This window comes from Pinus tabuliformis, chromosome 9 (genome assembly GCF_031772625.1).
Source record: "Pinus tabuliformis cultivar Carrire ecotype Pingquan chromosome 9, CPIR1, whole genome shotgun sequence".
NCBI classification, from domain to species: domain Eukaryota; kingdom Viridiplantae; phylum Streptophyta; class Pinopsida; order Pinales; family Pinaceae; genus Pinus; species Pinus tabuliformis.
The window spans coordinates 301,597,864-301,620,015 of NC_142307.1; the positions used below are offsets into that span (position 1 = coordinate 301,597,864).

The 22,152-nt window shown below is 40.6% G+C and overlaps 1 protein-coding gene across 2 annotated transcripts in view; it reads right to left on the reverse strand.

The window, feature by feature from the left end:
* Nucleotides 1-3,061: 3,061 nt before the first annotated feature.
* LOC149148414 (histone deacetylase 19-like) overlaps nucleotides 3,062-22,152 on the reverse strand; it is a 108,508-nt gene continuing 89,417 nt past the window's right edge. Inside the window, exons 7-8 of one of the 2 annotated variants that reach the window (XM_089438061.1) lie at nucleotides 4,134-4,206; nucleotides 3,062-3,677 (exon numbers count right to left, since the gene is read on the reverse strand). In XM_089438061.1, the coding sequence (XP_089294187.1) occupies nucleotides 3,195-3,677; nucleotides 4,134-4,206 (556 nt within the window). In that variant the 3' untranslated portion in view covers nucleotides 3,062-3,194. The remainder of the gene's footprint in view (nucleotides 3,678-4,133; nucleotides 4,207-22,152) is intronic. The other variant, XM_089438060.1, reaches the window with a different exon arrangement.

The window sequence follows — 22,152 nt, forward strand, 5'->3', positions numbered from 1 at the left end:
CTGAAGGCAAGGATAAGATTTTCGTAGTGGTCGACAGACTCACCAAATATGCTCACTTTATGGCAATAAAGAAATCAAACTCAGCTAAAGAAATCACTAAAATATTTTGCAAATATATATATATATATATATAATACACAGTTTTCCGAAAGTCATTGTGAGTGATAGAGATGCCAAATCCAAGCATAATTTCTAGAAGGAATTGTTCAACCACATAGGAACCTACCTAACTGAGTTTCTCTTATCACCCTCAAACAAATGGACAAACAGAGGTTGTCAATAAATGTTTGGAAGCCTACCTACGTTGTTACGCTACAAAAAAACAAAATAAGTGGGCTCAATGGTTGCATCTCGCTGAGTGGTGGTATAATTCTACTTATCATACGTCAGCAAAAATGACTCCATTCCAAGCTTTGTATGGATATGAACCCCCAAAATGGAAGGATCTAGCTACCGTCCAGACAAATCTACCTGTTGTTAAAAACCAACTAGAAGAAACCCAAAAAATCGTCCAAACCCTAAAAGAAAACTTGAATAATGCAAGGAACCATATGAAGCAACAAGCAGACCGAAACAGAACCGAAAGAGAATTTGAAGTCGAAAAATGGGTATTTGAAAAATGACTCCATTCCAAGCTTTGTATGGATATGAACCCCCAAAATGGAAGGATTTAGCTGTCGTCCAGACAAATCTACCTATTGTTAAAAACCAACTAGAAGAAACCCAAAAAATCGTCCAAACCCTAAAAAAACTTGAATAATGCAAGGAATTGTATGAAGCAACAAGCAGACCGAAACAAAACCGAAAGAGAATTTGAAGTCGTAGAATGGGTATTTGTCAAGCTCCAGCAATACAAACAGTTATCCTTGAAACAAAAAAATAAAAAATAAATTGGCACCGAAATTCTATGGACCATATCAGAGCAATAAAAATATCAGCCAAGTCGCATATAGTTTAAGCCTTCCGGAGAAAAGTCGTTTGCACGACGTCTTCCGTGTCCCCTGCCTTAAAAGTGGCACTGGGCAACCATCAATCAGCGCAAACAACGCTTCCATCCCTAGATGATGAAGGGTGGGTCATTTTAGAACCAGAAGGTATCATATCTACTAGAGAAATGAAGCTTCGATCTCATGTAATCAAGGAATACATGATCAAATGGAAGGACTTACCAGAAGAAGCTTCTTGGGAGACCGAAGCGTTTCGTCGGCAACATCTATCGTTACGTATGCTTTGAGGACAAAGAATCTTTTGGGAGGAAGGCAATGTTATATAAAATTTTAATATCTTGTAAACAAATTAGCTAATTAGGGCAGAGGACATGATCTTCAATCTCGTGTAATCAAGGAATACATGATCAAATGGAAGGACTTACCAGCAGAAGAAGCTCTGAAGCGTTTCGTCGGCAACATCCATCATTACGTATGCTTTGAGGACAAAGAATCTTTTGGGAGGAAGGAAATGTTATATAAAATTTTAGTATCTTGTAAACAAATTAGTTAATTAGGGCAAAGGCCATGATAACTAATTAGGGCAAAGGGCATGATCAAAGATCATGCCCATTTTTTGATCATGCCCATTCACCAATAGGCATGTAGGGCTGTATTTAAGCCCATCCGTCTCAGCTTGTAAATCATCTATTCAATTATTAATAAAACATATATTTATCATGGCTGTCAATTGCTCAATTCGTGTGTTCCATTTTTCAACTTTGCCACAATTATAGAAACAGCCCATCAATGCAACAGAATTAACTCTCGTGGGTTGTCTATCAAGGCTGTAGTTTGGTGGTAAGTGAAGGAACTCACTATTCAGTGACAGAAATTCGAATCTTGATGGCCATGCCCCACCTGATCAAGAGTGTGTTAAAGCAGTTAAAAAGATCATGTTTGAACTGTTGTTGCACCAGTAGCACAGAAATGGAGGTTGTGCCTAATAATAGAGGAATTCCATTTCAGTAACACATAAATGGAGGTTGCACCTAATAGTACAGGGAGAGGTTGTGCCCAATAGTTACACAAACGGAAGGGAAGCAATCTGTTTTCCAATTTCAAATTTCTTGAATTATAAAATTCATTGATTATGACAAAATGCAAAGTAAAGAACACAAAGCAAAATGAAATTAAACCCTAATTTATCGCAGCACAAACCCAAAAGCACTAATTTCCTGAAAGACAAACAAAAATGTATGAATAAGCAAAACAAACGAGCAAACATAAAGTGAATGCATATGGTAGGATGAAAAATAAAGGTAATGTACATGGAAGTATAATAATTCACATTGAAGGATGAAAGATGAAGGTATCCTCATATGGAAGAGGGATGGTGAATAAGTTCACCATGTTGGATCAATACATAACCCATATTTATATAAGCATTTTTCCAAGACAGAACAATTGCATTTGTGACCAGTAATACTGACGAAAGTTCAAGTAAAATCTCAAATTCCCAACAAAAACAAAGAATTTATTTATTCCTATATTGGTCTATCTGAGAAACTCCAGGTTTACAAGGGGATGGTTAGTGTCACCCTCAACTAGAAGTATAAGTTGAGTTTCCTGGACATGAAAAGCTGGAAATCTAGGCTACTCCAAGATTGACTCGATAGATCTTATTCTATAAATGCCACCCATTAATGCTGTCCATGGTGTAGTCTAAGAAAAACAACATATGATATAATGTTCCTACATTGTCAATATTCCATTTGTTTTAGTAAATTTCAGTATCTTCAAACACCAAGTACAGAGAAGTTTTAGCACATCACCAATTAGCATTCCAAGTGTATAATTAGCTTATAAACTGATGTCATATGATATAATGATCCTAGGTTGTTGATATTCCATTTGTTTTAGTAAACTTTCAGCATCTTCAAATACAGTACAGTAGAATGAAGTACAGAGAATTTTAGCACATCACCAATTAGCATTCCAAGTGTATAATTAGCTTCTAAACTGATGTCATATGATATAATGATCCTAGGTTGTTGATATTCCATTTGTTTTAGTAAATTTTCAGCATCTTCGAATACAGTACAGGAGAATAAAGTACAGAGAAGTTTTAGCACATCACCAATTAGCATTCTAAGTGTATAATTAGCTTCTAAACTGATCTCAAGCACATTGTGACCAAGGGGATGACATTACATTATCATTATACAAAGGAACCTGTGTTTCAAATTGCAGAAGGATATATAATTTTCAAGAATTCCCTGGCATATTTTGAGGTCCCTTCATATGATTTTGCAAACCTTGCTTGTCTGGGGCCTGTACAGTTATAGAATAAGACCCACCTTGCCTTAAAGGTGAATCAGAAGTTGGAACTGGAAATTGTAGACCAGATGCATTCAGCCCTTGAAGAGGATTTGGTCCCAAAATGGAACCCTGCTTTGCTGAAGACATGGAATTCAAAGATGATGTCCGGCTAAATGAACTCGGGCGAGTGCCGGTGCTTACAGTTGCAACTGAAGGTGGTGGTATTCCTGGAGCATTGCCACCTTGTTCTATGGGCTTTACAGTATCTGTTGACTGCAACTGATTTTGAACTCCTGTCAAAAGAGCGGGATCATATGGTTGAGAAGCATTTATTGGAGAAGCAAAATGATCCTGTCGTAACTCTTCCCCACTTTCATAGTCCATGGCTTCAAAGGACTCGTCATTCTTTTTTGTGTCTGTTCCAGCAGCCTGTGACGAAAAAGCAATCAGATGTCAGCCGACTAAGTCTAGCCATTAAAACCATGAAAAAATGCAACATGGTCTTGCAGAGTGTTGACTAACCGAAACAAGTTTCCAATTTAAATACTACACATGCCATGAAAGGACAATGCAGGCAATGAATATATGCCAATGAATCTACGAATAAAATCATTCTCTGTGTTTTAACTTATAAAAATCTCTTCATTCTTTGCAAGTTCCTCTTCACACCCCACCTGAAGGAAAGAGAAAAAGATGAAACGTAGAAGGGATAGAATCACGGGAATTATATCAAAAAATGGTTGATGTATGTTCTGTCATAAATCATATTTTAAACGTGTATACCAAAGGAATTTCAAACATCTAAGTACAAGAAGGCAAATGAACCTCCAGAAAATTCTATTTATCTAATGCAAATTGTGGCAAATAACAAAAGAATAACCTTACCATGTCAAGACCACCTGTACCAACACCTTCTAGCTTAATCTTGGTGTTGTAACTATTATTGGCCAGATTATGCCTGCAAACAAGTACAAATAAGAAGGCCGCTGAGACATCAATATTTCAGATAAGTTGATAACATGTTTAACTCGCAGACCATTTTAAAGAAGACTTTTCTTTAACAGTCTTCTCAATCTTCATCTTACTATAAACATAACCTTTTATAATACAAGATTTTACAAATAGATTATCCTTGAATGCATCAGACTCTTTAGTGAGGACAACCTAGCCATACAGATCCTAGTACTTATATTAGAATCAATAAGAATGAATGAACTTTCTCCGTACTGTTCGTAGCCATCAAAGACTGTCAATGAATCAAAGAAGGAAATTTAGTGCAAAAGCATATAAAATACTCGAATCCCTTGGGTGTTTTGCCAACATTAGATTGCCATTGAGAAGGCTAAAATTTCATGTCGACTTGCCTAGCATGGACCACCTTATCCAGTTGTGGCAAGAACCAAGACCATATAGGGTAGGTTTAGCAGTGATAGATAACCTAGGCTCTGCCCAGCCACAGATGGCTAGTCATTTCAGAGAGCAGATTTTGTGATGGTATTGCCATCTAATACTGTTTTTGCATTAAATATTTAATTTGAATTGTTACAGACCTTGAAAACCCTAAATGCTACTATGGGCTGGCTCAGCCTGTATTTATGATGACAGTCTTTCTAGCTTTTTTGCTTGGTCAACTAAGGCTTAAGGCGCTGTGTATTAGTACTAACAAAGATAAGAGCAGTGAAGGTTAATCAGCAGAGGTCAGATCAGTATTGCAAATAGACATCCTCAGACAAATTCTTGGAAGCAAGCAGGTTCAAAGCATGTTCAGGTACATCAGTGGCTGAACACATAAGGTACATGAATTATTTTCAAGTGAAGTTGTTATATCAATTAAAAGCAGTCCTGAAGTTTTGTCTAAGTTTGTTTCTCCATTGCATATCTGAAGCGCATTTTAGCTGAGAGGGTTTCTCCAAATGTTTTAATGGTTACTTGCCCAAGAAATTGTGGGTTTGAGGCTGGAATAGACCTAGTCTTAGGGCCAAATTTGCTTGAGAGACAACACAGGTCTGGAAGGGTTTTTTTGTGGATAAATTTGAGGACTAACATGGACTATTATGATGCCCTAAACAAGGCCGAGTAATCTCAGAACTTAAGTGCACAAAAATCACGTTACTTGATGACATCTTAAGAGGTGTGTATGAGTGTTTCTCTACAAGGTAACGTAGTATGGTATGTCTGGTCTTGAGCAGTGCTTGGAGCAGCCCATGAACAATGTGTATGTCCTATGAACTATTGGTAGCTGAACAAGAGAGTCCTAGATTTGTGCTACTTGAGGAGGAAAATTGCAGATCTATGGACTGTGGGTTGAGCAGGTTGAGGAGTCATCTTCTATCCTATATATATGACAATGTTGTATGGCTATGATATTAAGTGTTCTCCTGATAGTGATGTATGTTTAAATTTCTAAGTTTGACACCTTAGAAATCCCTACCGCATTATCTGGTTTATTTCACCTACTTGTTTATTCCATTAACAAGTTATTTATACATATAAATGCTGAAAATAAACACAAATGCAACCTTAACTCATATACAGATCAACAACTGAAATAATAGACAAACACACAAGGGACACCGTTATTTTTGGACAATCGTCCCCAGAAAAACCCAATGCAGGAAAACCGGTGTAGCAATTTTGAGGGTTTTATTATTATGCAGATTCTTGAGTACAACTAGGGTGCCGAAATGGCTCACCCAACAGAGATTGTTACACGGCAGTAATACCTCTTCTCAGAGACAGATATTCAGCTAGTCTGCCCCACGAAAATCCTTCTGGCGCTTCCTCTCGGCTCTGCGTCAGCCCTTCTAGCCTCAACATCACTCGTGAACCCTTTGCGTCAGCCTTTTGCCTCTCTGCGTCAGCACTCTAGCCTTCTATGTCACCCACGCAAGCCCCTCACCCTCTACGCAATCTCCAGCTGCCTCTGCGTTAGCCTCTTTGGCCACTGCACTAACCCTCAGTCACTATCCCTGCCTCTCCACTATGTACTCACTACCCCTCGCTGCAACATATCACTTGTTTGAATTTTCTCAGCAAGCCTCGCTCCAGAAAATCGAACTGACTGATCAATCTTGGTGTGTCTCCAACTTACCCTCAAGCCTCCTCTTATACTTTTCCTATTGAGTCTTCAACAGTCGAGATTAAGTCTCTAATCAATGGCTAAGATTAGATTTGGCTTGATCCATTTTATTTAGAACATTCTCACCCAATTTAATATTAATACCCATTAATATTTTAATTTTCCTAATTTTAGACTTAGGAACCCCATTAAAAATATTAATTATTTTAACATCTCTCTAACCGGGTGGAATTTCCCTAAACCATTTCTAGGTCTTGGAGATCTTATGTGCCTTAGCCTCTCCACCAATTTTCATGGCTAGAGCACATTTGATGCTACCACAAATCAACACTCCCTCTTAGCAAGGAATGTGCTCTAGTAATGCTCCACCACCGAACATCACACTGATCCTTCCGCACCGGTACTTGTGTTGATGCTTGGCCTGCTGCCCAATATCATCTGTACTGCTGCTCCCTGTATTGTTGCCCATCACACTGACACTACCACTGCCACATCTGTACTACAACTCCCTCTCAATATGTTGCCCATGCTGCCCATAGCACTGCTAGTGCTAACTGTTGCATTGCAACTCAGTTACTGAGATGTAAGTAACTGATCTACCCAAATCCTGACATTCTTTGCCAATTCGGAAGCCTCCTAATGCTAAAGCTACCTCTGTTGCTATCTTATGCCCCCAATGCGCTGTTGCAACCACCTTTGTTCCTCTCGCACTGCTACAAACACTTATGTGCCTCTCGCACTGTTGATTTGGGGTAGCAGCGGATGTGCTCTAGCCACAAAATTTGGCGGAGAGGTTGGGGCACATAAGATCTCCTATACCCAGAAAGGGTTTGGGCAGATTCTAAACAAATCAGGGGATATTAAAATAATTAATATTTTTAATAGAGTCCCCAAGTCTAAACTTAGGGAAAGTAAAATATTAATGTGTATTAATATGAATCTATGTTAGAGTGGTCCAAAAAACATGGATCAAGCCAAATCTAATCTTAGACGTTGATTAGGGACTTTCTCGGCCATTGAGATGTCAACAAGAAAAGTATAAGAGGAGGCTTGAGGGTCACTTGGAGAGTACACCAGATGATCAGTCATTCTATTCTCTAAAGCAGGGTTTTGCTAAGAGAGATAGAATTATGGATTGTAGATTTTTGTGGTGTGGTTTTTTGGAATCTGAATTCGGATATTCCACAGTTTTCATTTTTGCTTTGTCGACGTTTCGAGTCTAGACCAAGACTCATCATCAGGACTTGATTTACAAAGAAGAGAGACAGTAGTGATAAATATGGTTATGGTTGTGTGAGATGTCAATCATGTGAGCCGACTAACCTATGGTTTGAATGAACAAGATTTTTACTATTTACTATATTCTTATAATTTTTCTGATTTATTATAAAGTTCTTTTATAATTAATTGTAATTTATAATTAATTGTGATTTATAATTAATTATTTGTAATTTTTAATTTATTGTAATTTTTAATAAATTGTAATTTATGATTAATTGCAATTTCTCCGATATATTATAAAGTTCTTTTATAATTAAAGTTCTTTATAATTAATTGTAATTTTTAATTAATTAATTAATTGCTTGAATATATTGTTTATATTTGTTTTAGTGTTCGTTGTAATTTATAATTGTTTCTGATTTATAATTAATTATTTTTAATTTTCAATTTATTGTAATTTATAATTAATTGTAATTTTATAAAGTTATTTTATAATTAAAGATCTTTATAATTAATTGTAATTTTATTTTATTTTATTTATTTATTTATTGGATATATTATAAAGTATTATTAATTGCTTGAATACATTATTTATATTGGTTTTAAGTATAAGTGAATTGTTTATGCAATAAATTTATTTTATTTAATTCTTCCAAGTTTTTAGTTACTTAGGAGGTTAATGTATTATTAATGTTGAGATTCTTAGGCTTATATGATTGTTAATGTAATAAAAGTTTTATATGGTTAGGAGAGGAGTCGATTAGATCTAAAGCAAAGAAGGTAAGAAGAAAGGAAGGGTCATTTTAATCCATGGGGGTGAGGAGTGAGGTCCAATTCTTACTAATTTCTAGGCCTCCATCCCTGTTGAGGTTATGTGGGTGTTTTATGATCTCAAGAGCTTCTCGGACTTTACGCTTGAAATGGTGTTTTTCATTTGCAATGACTTTTGTGTTTTCAAGGCATATATGGTGGTTTGTTTTACCTACATGTTCTGCCAAGGCTGAGGAATGGGTTCTGAGTACAGAAGAACAGAGAAGGCAAAGATTGTGCTAGGTGAGCAGCACAACAGCTAAGGAGGGTGACGCAGAGCCAGCAAGGGCTCACGCAAGGCCACGCAGAGGCAACCAAGTGTTGCCCAGAGCACCAGAGGAACTAGCGTAGCTGACGCAAAGGCTCCCAAAAATGACGCAGGGCCTCCTGGGGCTGACGTGGGGCCAGTGTGAGACAGAGAGGGGTTGACGGAGTCCAGATTGGGCAGACGTTGGGGTTGCAGGAGCAGATTTGTGCTGAGGAATTGTCGGAAGGGTTTTCCGCAATTTCAACCAAAAGATTTCTCCCAAACTGTGAGGTATAGCTGCTAAGGAAATTCTCTGTTGGATAGGCCAGTTACGACACCCAAATTGTACTCTGATATTCCTTAATAAGAAAACCCTCAGATAGCTGCACTGGTTTTCCCGCATTAGGTTTTTCCAAGGACATTGGTCCAAAAAAAATGGTGTCATGTGGTGTGTTTGTTCTTGTTTCTTTTAGTTGCTAATCTCTAATATGTTGAGGATGCACTGGTGTTTATTTTCAGTATTTACTTTGCAAATAACTTGTTAAAGAAAAATAACAAGTAGGTAGGAATAAATCAAAAAAAGTGCATGAAGGGTTTCTAAATTAAGTAAACTTAGAAACTTCAACATGGTATCAGAGCGTGATTGCAGATCACAGGAGGACTAAAAGACATCAGTCGAGCGGAGCAATAGCAGCAGAAAACAGCTGTCCCGAGGTGACAAAAGTTGTTTCTAGCAGCGCAGAAGCCAAGGAAGTGTGACGCAAAGCCAGCCAAAGCCACGCAGAAGAAGCCGAGAACTACACAGAGCCTCAGAGACGCCAACATTGCTAACGCAGAGAGCCAGAGGGCTAACGCATGAGCCAACGTGAGGCAGAGAGGGACTGACGCAGTTCACAGAGAGGCAGTTGTTGGAGTCTAGAAGGCTGCAGAAATATTGCAAAGTGGAGCTGGTGAGGTACTGTAGTCAAAACAGTACCTGACAGAGCAGGGCCAGAGGAGTTGTTACCGAGGGTTTCTAGTCGAGGAACCTGGATCACCAGTGCAGTTGCACAAGACGATCAGAGTAATGGGCATCTTGACAGTACCTGACAGAGCAGGGCCAGAGGAGTTGTTATCGAGGGTTTCTAGTCGAGGAACCTGGATCAGCAGTGCAGTTGCACAAGACAATCAGAGTAGTGGACATCTCAACAAGCAGCAGAAGGATTTCCAGGAGGGAAATCAGGACTGAGAGGGAGTCCAGAAGAGAACTTCCAGACGGGAAGTAGAGACTCAGAGTCGAACAGAGAACTTCCGGGAGGGAAGTAGAGGAGCATCATGGCACTACACGGGGTAAGAGACCAAGATAGACTGGACAGAGCATCGAACTTCGCAGTCTAGAAGTCCAGAATCTTATTAGTGCTTGACAGGAATCATGTCAAGAACTTCGCCTTGAAGGTTATAGCTATCCCAGTCGACCCCAATAATAACGACAAGTACGAGGAGGCGATTGCGAGGGCCAAGTGCATTATCCTTAACGGGGTCAAGGATTATGTGGTACCACATATAGCCAAGAAGGAAACGACAGTTGAGATGTGGGAGGCTCTCAAGAACCTGTACCAGCATACTTCTGTGCAGAGAAGAATGTTGCTCGAGAACCAGATGAGGTCGTATCAAATGAAGAAGGGTCAATCGATTGACTCCTTCCTCAGAGGACTGAATGAGATCCGAGATCAGTTGACTGCTATAGGAGCGACACCAAATCAAGAGCTTATGGTGAGGACAGCCCTGAATGTTGTCTCAGAAGAGTGGGAAGTGTTTGTCCAGAGCATCCTGGGCAGAGGGACTCTCCTACCTTGGGACGAGATGTGGGCAGCTCTTCGCCAGGAAGAGATCAGACGACAGTCAAAGACAGGTAGCAGCAGCAAAGGGATCAAGGTCAAGCAGGAGGAGGAGGATGTGGCCCTAGCATCTGAGGGAAAGCAGGAGAAGCGAAAGAAGAAATATCTCTCCAAGATCAAGTGCTTCCACTGTGGGGAGATGGGTCATTATGCGACCCAGTGCCCAAGGAAGAAGAGTAAGGGAGAGTCTTCCGAGACTAAGGCAGTGCCAGCATGGGAAGAGAAGGAAGTTTTGACAGACGATGACTGTGCCATGAGTGCACATGCACCACTTGAGCGGAAGTGGGGAGACATCGAGCTGTAGTCAGATGGACTACAGGCAATGAGGGGTAGGATCCTCGAGGTACCCAGCCTCTTGGATTAGACCTTGCTACGGGAGCCCCGACAAGGAGTAGCAGGACTGGCTGAGTGGGTAGAGACGGATGCGAATGGAGCGGTAGAGAGAGCTACAGTGCAGGAGTCCCGAGACAGCGCAGAGCTAGCACGCTGCAGCAGTGCAAGAGGCACAGGAGTGTTGCACCAGTGCAGGAAGGCGGTGCGAGATGCAGGGAGTTGTTGCAGCAACGTAGAGGTCAGAGAGGGAGCACTTGTCAGCAGCAAAGGGAGCTTTAGCATCAGTGGGTGTTTCTAGCCCAACAGGGAGGTCAGTTGGGAGATCAGTTACTTACTTCTCAGTAACTGAGTTAAAGTGCAGCAGTGGGCAGCAATGCAGCATGATGAGAGGAGGTGCAGTGCGGATGCAGTGCTGGGAGAAAGGACCAGCAGCAACACGGATGCAGAGGGAGTTGTCGTACAGATGCAGCAGTAGCAATGGCAGAACCATGGGCAGCAATACAAGAGGCAGCAGTGCAAAGGATGTTGGGCAAGAAGGCCTAGCATCAGCACAGGTACCGATGTCGGATGATCAAAGTAATACTCAATGAGGAGTATTGTTAGAGCACAGTCCTCGCTAAAAGGGAGTGTTGATTTGGAGTAGCATCAGATGTGCTCTAGCCACGAAATTTGGTGGAGAGATTGGGGCACATAAGATCTCCAATACCCAGAAATGGTTTGGGCAGATTCTAAACAGATCAGGAGATATTAAAATAATTAATATTTTTAATGGAGTCCCTAAGTCTAAACTTAGGGAAAATAAAATATTAATGTGTATTGATATGAATCTGTGTTAGAGTGGTCCAAAAGACATGGATCAAGCCAGATTTAATCTTAGCCGTTGATTAGGGACTTAATCTCGGCTGTTGAGATGTCAACAGGAAAAGTATAAGAGGAGGCTTGAGGGTCACTTGGAAAGTACACTAGATGATCAGTCATTCTATTCTTTGGAGCGGGGTTTTGCTAAGAGAGATAAAATTAGTGATCGGGAGAGCAGCTGAGGGGCATTGAGTATAGAAGAACAAAGAAGGCAGAGATTGTGTTGGGAGAGCAGCGCAGCAGCTAAGGAGGGTGACGCAGAGCCAGCAAGGGCTCACGCAGGACCATGCAGAGGCAGCTAAGTGTTGCGCAGAGCACCAAAGGGGCCAGCGTCGCTGATGCAGAGGCTCCCAGAGTTGACGCAAGGCCTCCTAGGGCTGACGCAAGCCAAGAAAGGCTGACGCAGGGCCAGTGTTAGACAGAGAGGGGCTGACGCAAGGCCAGTGTTAGACAGAGAGGGGCTGACGCAGTCCAGATTGGGCAGACGTTGGGGTTGCAGGAGCAGTTTTGTGCTAAGGTGCTATCGGAAGGGTTTTCTGGGCTTTCAGCCAGGAGATTTCCCCCAAACTATGAGGTATAGCTGCTAAAGAAATTCTCTGTTGGGTAGGCCAGTTACGGCACCCCGATTGTACTCTAATATTTCTTAATTAGAAAACCCTCAGATAGATGCACCGGTTTTCCCACATTGGGTTTTTCCGGGGACATTGGTCCAAAAATAATGGTGTCATGTGGTGTGTTTGTTCTTGTTTCTTTTAGTTGTTGATCTGTAATATTTTGAGCATGCACTGGTGTTTATTTTCAGTATTTACTTTGTAAATAAATTGTTAAATAAAAATAACAAGTAGGTAGGAATAAATCAGAAAAAGTGCATGAAGGGTTTCTAAATTAGGTAAACTCAGAAACTTCAACACGCACTGTTGCAACCATCTCTGTGCCTCTCGCACTACTGCAACCCCCACTGCGTTGCTCCAGACCTCTACATCCTAGCTCTAGCACTGCTTTGTCACTCCATCACATCTTGCTTCTACTCAACATCCCTCATCCTGCCACTGTCTTTTTAAGGGCTCCCGTAGCTAGATATGATCCAAGAGTTTGGGCACCTCAAATATCTTGCCCCTCATCTTCTGTAGTCCTCATGACTACAGCTCGATGTCACCCCACCTCTTCTCTAGAGGTGCATGAGCACTCATGGCACAATCGTCATCAATCTCGACTTCTTTCTCCACCTTAGCTAGAGCTGCCTTGGAGTCGAAAGTCTCTCCCTTGTTCTTCTTTCTGGGACACTAGGATGCATAATGACCTAGCTCCCCACAACGGAAGCACTTTACCTTGGAGATGTCCTTCTTCTTCATCTTCCCTTGTTGTCCCGCAAATGCCAAAGCCACATCCTCCTCCTCTTTCTTGAGTCGACTACCCTTCCCACTACTCCCCGCCTTGGTCAACCGTCTGATCTCTTCCCATCCTGGAAGAGTAGCTCCGCCCAAAATGCCTCGGACAAATGTCTCCCACTCCTCTGAGACTACATTCAGGGCGGTCCTCACCATGAACTCCTGATCAGGCGTGACCCCTATGGAAGTAAGTTGATCACGAATCTCCTGCAATCTGAGGAGGTATAGATCTATCTGCTCCCCCTTCTGCATTTGATACAACCACAATTAATTCTCCAATAACATCTCCCACTGCATGGAAGTGCCCTGATACAATGTCGTCAAAGTATCCCACATCTCCTTTGTTGTGTTCTTTTCAACAATATGTGGTACGACATAATCGTTTATGCCATCAAGGATTATGCACTTTGCCCTTGCCATCGCATCTTCATATTTTTCACGATCAGCTAGGTCGACTGGGATAGCCACGGTTCTCAAGGCGAAGCCCTAGATGCGATGTCTATCCAGGACTGCCAAGATCCTAACCTTCCAGATGACAAAGTTGGAAGCCCCGTCCAACTTGTCCTGATCCCTCAGTCCGTTTACTGCCATCTTTGCTCCTCTTTTGGACTCCCTCTGAGTTTCGACTTCCCTCCTAGAAATCTCCCTCTAAGTCATGATTTCCCTAGTGGAAATCTTCCCGCAAAATGTCAAATCGCTCCTCTCCAATCCTCTTTGCAACTACAACTCGGATCTGGATTTCTTGGCTAGAAATTCGTCAAGGCAACGATTCCTTCTACCTTGGTTCTGTCCCGTTAGGTACTGTTATGCTCCGACAGAAACAACACCCCACCAGCTTCCCAACCACAATTTGCCCACAGCTCTCTAGGCCCCGGCAACTGAAGAAACTGAGCCTTCCAGCTCTGCGCAATCCCGCAAAGGCTGAATCGCTCCTCTGGGCAACTGTGTCAAGCCTACTTGGCTAAGTAGGATGACGTGGCTCTTCGTAAGGCTCTCTCTGCCTCAGCTCTGGCCCTCTCTCTGGCTCGAAATGATGACGCAGGCCCTCTGCGTCACTCCTCTACTGCCTTTTGCTTAGGAGCAGCTCTGTCTCTCAGGACAGCTACTACTGCTGCAAATTCCCGAAATCGTTGATGCCTTCAGTCAACCTGTGATCTGCAACGCTCTGATACTATGTTGAAATTTCTAAGTCTGACACGTTAGAAATCCCTACTGCATTATCTGGTTTATTTCACCTACTTGTTTATTCCATTAACAAGTTATTTATACATATAAATACTGAAAATAAACACAAATGTAGCCTTAACTCATATACAAATCATCAACTGAAATACTAGACAAACACACAAGGGACACCATTATTTTTGGACAATCATCCCCGGAAAAACCCAATGCAGGAAAACTAGTGCAGCAGTTCCAAGGGTTTTATTATGATGTAGATTCTTGAGTACAACTAGGGTGCCAAAATGGCCCACCCAACAAAGATTGTTACACGGCAGTAATACCTCTTCTCGAAGATAGATATTCAACTAGTCTGACCGACGAAAATCCTTCCCATGCTTCCTCTCGTCTTTGTGTCAGCCTGCTAGCCTCAGTGTCACTCCTGAACCCTCTATGTCAACTTTCTGCCTCTCTGTGTCAGCTCTCTGTCCTTTTGCGTCACCCACACAAGCCCCTCAACCTTTGTGCAGTCTCCAGCTGCCTCTGCATAGCTTTTGCGTAGCTCTTGCTGCCTCTGTGTCAGCGTCTTTGGCCACTGCACTAACCCTCAACCACTATCCTTGCTTCTCTACCTCGCTGCAACAGATCACTTGTTCGAATTTCCTCAACAAGCCCCGCTCCATAAAATCGAACTAACTGATCAATCTTGGTGTGTGTCTCCAACTGACCCTCAAGCCTCCTCTTATACTTTTCCTGTTGAGTCTTCAACGGCCGAGATTAAGTCTCTAATCAACGGCCAAGATTAGATTTGGCTTGATCCATGTCATTTAGAACATTTTCACCCAGTTTTATATTAATACTCATTAATATTTTAATTTTCCTAATTTTAGACTTAGGAACCCCATTAAAAATATTAATTATTTTAATATCTCTCCAACTGGGTGGAATTTCCCCAAACCATTACTAGGTCTTGGAGATCTCATGTGCTTTGGCCTCTCCACCAATTTTCATGGCTAGAGCACATACGATGCTACCACAAATCAACAATGTATTAGAGTTGTATGGTCGTGTTCTCTTAACAATGACATGACTAGGCAGTCCTTATATAACAATGATATATCATGGTTGTCCTTATGACAGTATGATGCATATGATGTATGGCATGGCAAAGATGCATGGCATGTCCTAATGACAGAGATACTTGTTACTCCTATTACAGTGATATATGGCATAATTACCTGTTAAAATGATGTGTGTTGATGCTTCATGACAGTGATGTCTGACAGTTGTGACAGTGCCTTCATGATAGTGTGTGAGACAATTGTGATAGTGCCTTCATGATAGTGATGTGTGACAGTTGTGACACTGCCTCTATGACAATCGTGACAGTGTCTCTATGACAGATGTGACAGTATATATGACAGCGCTGTGTGACAGTGATGTCTATGACCATGATATCTATGACCGTGATGTCTATGACAGTGATGCTTATGACAATGTCGACAGTAATTCTCGTGACAAAAATAGGAGGGCTTGTGAATATCTCCTTGAGAGGTATGTTTGCTGCTATCTTATAAGGATCTAGTATGATCCAAGATTGGCTCTGGGTGGCCTAATGTGAATGATGATGAAAGACTCATGTCTCATGATATTTGTATATTGTATCTCAGTTGAACATTTGATAAATATCTAAGAAGAAGAATTTGGTTGGGTTCCCCCCTTGTCAGGTTTTTCCTTGGTCTCTGACCTAAATCTTGGTGTCTCCATTATGTATGCTTTTCTTCTATTGTTGCCTAGAAATTCACATGATGACTAGTTGGCTTGCCTTGAAACTCTCTCATTCGAATCACATGATGGCTAGTTGGCTTGCCTTGAAACTCTCTCATTCAGATCACATGATGGCTAGTTAGCCTGCCTAGAAACTCACTCATTCGGATCACGTGATGGCTATATAGAGAGGTTAATTCGCTCTCCTTGGTATGCAATTCGAACACACATACCTTACTCATCTGCCCTCCTATGTGAATTGGTCCGAGATCCATAGATCTGCTCATTACATTTATGATTTGAAATCAGTGATTAGAGATCTTCTCATTATACTTATGATCTGAAGTCAGAGGTTCGAGATCTGCTCATTACACTTGTGATCTTAAGTCAGTGACCGAGATCTTCTTATTATACTTGTGATTTGAACTCTGTTGACCAATATCTGTTCATTATCAAAAGTTTGTTTTGTACCTGACTAAGACTAGGCCGAGATCTAAGCCTAGATCCGAACTCTAATCTGATTGTGATTTTATTCAAGGTCTGAATTTCAAGAGATCTATTATCTGAGCTTTGCCTTCTGTGGTATGGTGAGAGGATCAGCCTCTCGGTGGTGAACTCGTTGGACACTCTATTGGACAACTTGTTTAGTTGCAGACATTTATATTGGAGACTTAGCACCTGTGGATGCCATCTTGTGGTTAGTATTATCTATGTCTAGATGTACTGTTGAAGGATCACTCTAAAGAAAAGCTTGGTTGGGTTTTCCCCTGTTTTACCTTGGTCTCTGACCTAAACATTGGTGTCTTTTGGTATTGTTCATTATGATCTCTTCTTTCTCTTTACTGCTATTGGTTGAATTTCTGAAGTATGATTATTTGATGGAAAAGAATAAATTGTAATAAGCTCACAAATAATTATCAGTCGACCAGATTTATTGCTTGCACATCTTATACTTGGTTTTTCAAAATGGTATCAAAGCTTTAGTGAAAGCATAAAGTTGCAGATCACTTTTTGGAAGAAGCCCTTGAAAGAAGCTCTTGGAGAGACCCTTGGAAGAAGCCCTTGTTCATTTTATCATCTCAAGTAAGTTTCTTATCTCTATGTCTAAGGCCAGTGAAGCTATGGCTCCTTCTTGCAAAGAAGGAAACAAACTTAATGGAATAGGAACTTTTAAGGCTTGGAAGCAAAGAATCGATTTGGTCTTAGAGGAAGATGATGTTCTCCGGTATGTCAAAGGAGAAGTTGCTCAACCTGAGGATGATCCTGGAAAGGCTAGGATTCGAAAAGGTAAAGTCAAAGCTCAAAAAATTCAAGTAAAAGACACACTCTTCAAGGGAATAGAGATATATCCCAAATCCAATGCTATGGTTGTCATCAATATGGTCACTACAAAAACAATTGTCCTAATCAGTGTTGAAAATATCGGTATCGGCAAAATATCGGCGAGGGTCCAGAAAATATCTTATCAGCAATATCGGCGAAAATATCAGCAAAATATCGGCAAATATCGGCAAGCATAAAAAATAATTTTTTCAAATTTTTAAATATAGCCGATATTTTGCCGATATTTTCAAAATATCGCGATATTTTGCCGATATTTTCCGATATTTGCCGATATTTTCTCGGCGATATATCGTTTTGCCGAAAATATCGCGATATTTCCGAATATCGCCGATATTATCAACAGACTCCTAATAGATCATATGGCAAAAAGAGGAAAGGAAGATACCAAGCCTCAACAGTTGAAGATGTGGAAAACTCCAAGAAAGCCAAGAATGAGGAAGACAAAGACTTCTTCTACTGCTCTGTTCTTTCAGGTTCCTTTCATGATGACAAAGTGTGGGTTATTAACAGTGGTGCCTCATTGCACATGAACGGGGATCGTGACAATCTATCAAGTCTTTAAAAATCAAAGACATCTCACAAGGCCAAGCTTGGAGACGATACCAGTTCTTATGAAGGGTGTTGGATCTTCAACCATCAAGCTGGAATCTGGTGGGAATGTCCATCTCAACAACATCCTCTATGTACCAGGTTTGAAAAAGAACTTGGTTTCTATTTCATGTCTAGAAGATAAAGGTGATATGGTAGCTTTTATTGATGGTAAAGTAGTGGTTTGGCCCAAAGACTATAGTATAGAAAATGCTAGAACCATTGGAGTTCGTGAAGGAAGACTTTATAGACTTCTAAGTCAACCTCTTCAAGCTCTTGTTCATCATGATATCAATCCATGTGAGCTTTAGCATATAAGGTATGCTTACCTTAACTACAAAGCTTTACCCTCCTTGAGTAATATGGTAACAAGCATGCCCAAACTAAAAGTTGATCATGAAGGTGTCTACATAGGATGTGCCCTAGAAAAGAACGTCAAGCAAGTTTGTCCAAACAGTGAAAATAGAACTAAAGAAATTCTAGACTTGATTCATTATGATGTTTGTGGTACAATATTTGTAAAGTCTCTTACAGGTGCCCTTTACTATGTATCCTTTATTGATGATTATTCTCACAAGTCTTGGGTATATCTTATGAAAACAAAAGATGAAGTGTTTGACAGATTTCAGGAATTCAAGCCTCAAGTCGAAAATCAATCTGGAAAGAAGATCAAGATCCTCGGATCTGACAAAGGGAGATGATTGCTCTCTATAAGGAGGCAGGGATTAAGAGGGGGTCCATAGTTCCCTACAATCCCCAACAAAATGAGCTGGCAGAAAGGAAGAATAAATGAAATGAATAATCCTCCAGGGCTATGCTTCATGATCAAGACCTCCCCTTGTTCTTATGGGGTGAAGCAATCACAGTTGTTGTTTACATTCAAAATAGAATTCCTCATCAGGTGGTAAATCATATGACTCTGAAAGAAGCCTTCACTGGTAAAAAACCTTCATCAGGTCAACTGAGAATTTTTAGTTGCATGTCTGTATTCACATTACTAAAGACAACAGAAAGAGGTTGGACCCCTCAGGCAAGAAGGGTATCTAGGTTGGATATAGTGAATCCTCAAAAGCTTACAGAATCTACATGAGGGAGCAAAGAAAGATTGAACTTAGCAAAGATTTCACCTTTGATGAAAGTGTTGCATTTAAAAAGTCTACTGAAGTCCCCATGGGCACTGATAAAGGGGATGAACCTGAGGCTCCCCAGGAAGAAAACTTGGAACTTCCAGTTGATAACTTGGAAGCACCAAAAGGACCTTCTGAACCTGTGGATCCTGTGACCTGTTCCCGTTGCAAAAATCAAAAAGAGGCCTGCTTAGTTGAAGTCTACAATGAAGGAAGTTGATGAACATGCATCTCCCCACAGCACATCCAGCGAAAGTAAGAGGCCTAAGACTATTCTGGGTATGCACCATTCATAACAAAGCTAATAAATTTTGAACCTTCTACTTATGAAGAAGCATATGGTCAGCAATATCAATCAATCATGAAAAATGGTGCATGGGAAATTGTTCAAAGACCGGAGAAGAAGTCTGTTGTAACTTCAAAATAGATATACAAGATCAAACATGCAACAGATGGAAGCATTGACAAATATAAGGCCAATATTTGTGCCCTCTAGAAAGAGGGAGAAGATTATGATGAGACAATTGTTCCAACTGCCAAGTACAACAATCAGGGTTCTTGTCTCCCTTGCAACATTTATGGGATGCAATATTCATCAAATGGACTTGAAGATTGCTTTCCTCAAAGGTGTGATTGAGGAAAAGGTATGCATAGAACAACCTCAAGGTTTTGAGGTTCATGGAAAAGAACCTCATGTATGCAGGTTAAAGAAAGCTCTATATGGACTAAAGCAAGCCCTTAGCGCTTGGTACTCTCACATTGATGCTTACTTGTTAAGGCTTGGTTTTAGGAAAAATGAAGTTGATCCAAATCTCTATATCAAAGTGGTAAAGGATGAACTTGTGATCTTATTGCTTTATGTAGATGACTTGCTTCTGACAGGTGTGGAGAACCTCATTCCTCAAACTAAGAGGAAGTTGGCTGCAGAATTCAATATGATCGATCTTGAACTGATGCACTATTATTTAGGCTTGGAAGTTTGGCAAAAAAAATGGTGAAATTCTTCTTGGACAAGGGAAGTACGTAATCAAGATCCTACAGAAGTTTGGATGTTGGAATGCAAGCCCATGGCAACTCCCATGATAACAAATATAAGGAAGCTCAGGGGATTTGATTCTCATTCCATTGATCCATTCATGCACAGGCAGCTGACTGGTATATTAATATACTTGGTCCATACTCAACCAGACATTTGCTTCAATGCTTTGCAGTAAACACACTGAGTCAATTCCAGATGGCGCTCAAACATGATCACTAGATTGCAGCAAAGCATGTTCTTAGATATCTTTGTGGTACTGCTGACTATTTCCTGAAGTTTGTTGTAGGTAATGAGATCAAGTTGCAGGGATTCTCTAACTCAGATTGGGTCGGAAATACTAAAGATGGAAAGAGTACAACTGGTGGATGATTCTGTCTAAGCTCTGCTATGGTTTCTTGGATGAGCAGAAAACAATCTTCTGTGGCACTAAGTTCAGCTAAGGCTGAATACATAGCACCGTGTGCAGTGACTCAAGAAGCAATTTGGCTTCGGAAATTACTTGTCGATTTGTTTGATCAGAGATGTTGGAAGCCACACTGATCTTCTATGATAATCAAAGTTGTATAAAGTTGTCAAAGAATCAAGTTTTCCATGGCAAGTCAAAATATATTGGCATCGGGTATCTATTCATGATATGGTGCAAAAAGGAGCAGTGAAGCTCCAGTACATCTCCACTAATGAACAATCAGCTGATATTTTGATGAAGCCTCTCCCCAAAGGAAAATTCGTGTACTTCAAAGAAAAGTTAGGACTTGTGGAGCATGCCTCTTTGGCCGAAAAGGAGCAGTGATCTTCCTAGATCATGGTATTCTCCCTGTGTCACATTGACCTGTATAGCACTGTAGCCCCTGTGTCAATGAGACCTATATAGGAAGAATGGTTTGATGACAGCATCTTGGACAGACATTCTCCCTGTGTCTTGTACTATGACATGTATAGGGATATGATCCATGTGTCTTGTACCATGACCTGATTAGGGACACTGGTCCTGTGCGCATATTCCTGTGTCTTGTACTGTGACCTGAATAGGGTTGTAGTCCTTATGTCTAGTACACTGACCTGTATACGAAGATGGACATTTTCCTATGTCTTGTACTATGACAAGAATAGGGATGTAGTCCTTGTGTCAAGTACAGTGATTTGTATAGGAAAATGAATTTAGAGGTTATTTGATTGTATAGGAGCCTCCTAGCATCTAGCTCGGATCTCATTTCAAAGAGAGCTTCTTGTTATCATGCATGGATATGGTAGTAATCTAGTTATGAAGTACTAGTATGAAATTTCCTTAATTGCAGCAACCAAAATTTAATCTTCTAACTTATGTAGTTTATTTGTCTTCAAAAATTATTAGAGCAAATAATGATTAATTCACTACTGCAATCTTCACAAATAAATATAGAAACTGAGAAAATAATACACACATAAAATAAACAGCGCCAAAAATTTTGGACAATAGTCCATGGAAAAACCCCAATGTAGGAAACCAGTTCTGCAAATGAGTGTTTATATTATTATTATTCTTCAGCAAATATGAGAGTACATCAACTGCTTGGCTGACACTGGCAAAGCTCTGGTAAATTTCTCCACTGCCAAAATAAATCTGGAAACTCAATGTTTCCTCTGCAAAATAGTTTCGACAACCTCAGTGCAATTAGCACTCTTGCCTGCAACACGCACTAACAATTGGAAATGCATACGGGTCAACTGGAACTTGAGTTGCTACTGGAACTTTGTTCCTGCAACCCCTTCATCTGCCTGCAACTCGCACTTCCTCCAGAACCTATCTCCAACAATTGGAAATCGATCTACTGCCCAGAACTGTGCAATGGATAACTCACATTGCCTGGTACGACCTTTCTGCAAAATAATTCGACCTCCCTTCCTATAATTAGAATGCTAGAAAATCTATGGAAATCTTCTCTGGAAATATTCTCCCAAATTCTTTGTTGAAACCTCATTGCTGGTGTCTCCCTCTACTTCAACTACACCTTTGCTAATTTGTTGCAAATGGGTAAGTCGAACTGCTCAAGTGTGCTCTCCAAACCCCATCGACTTGCTCTTATAA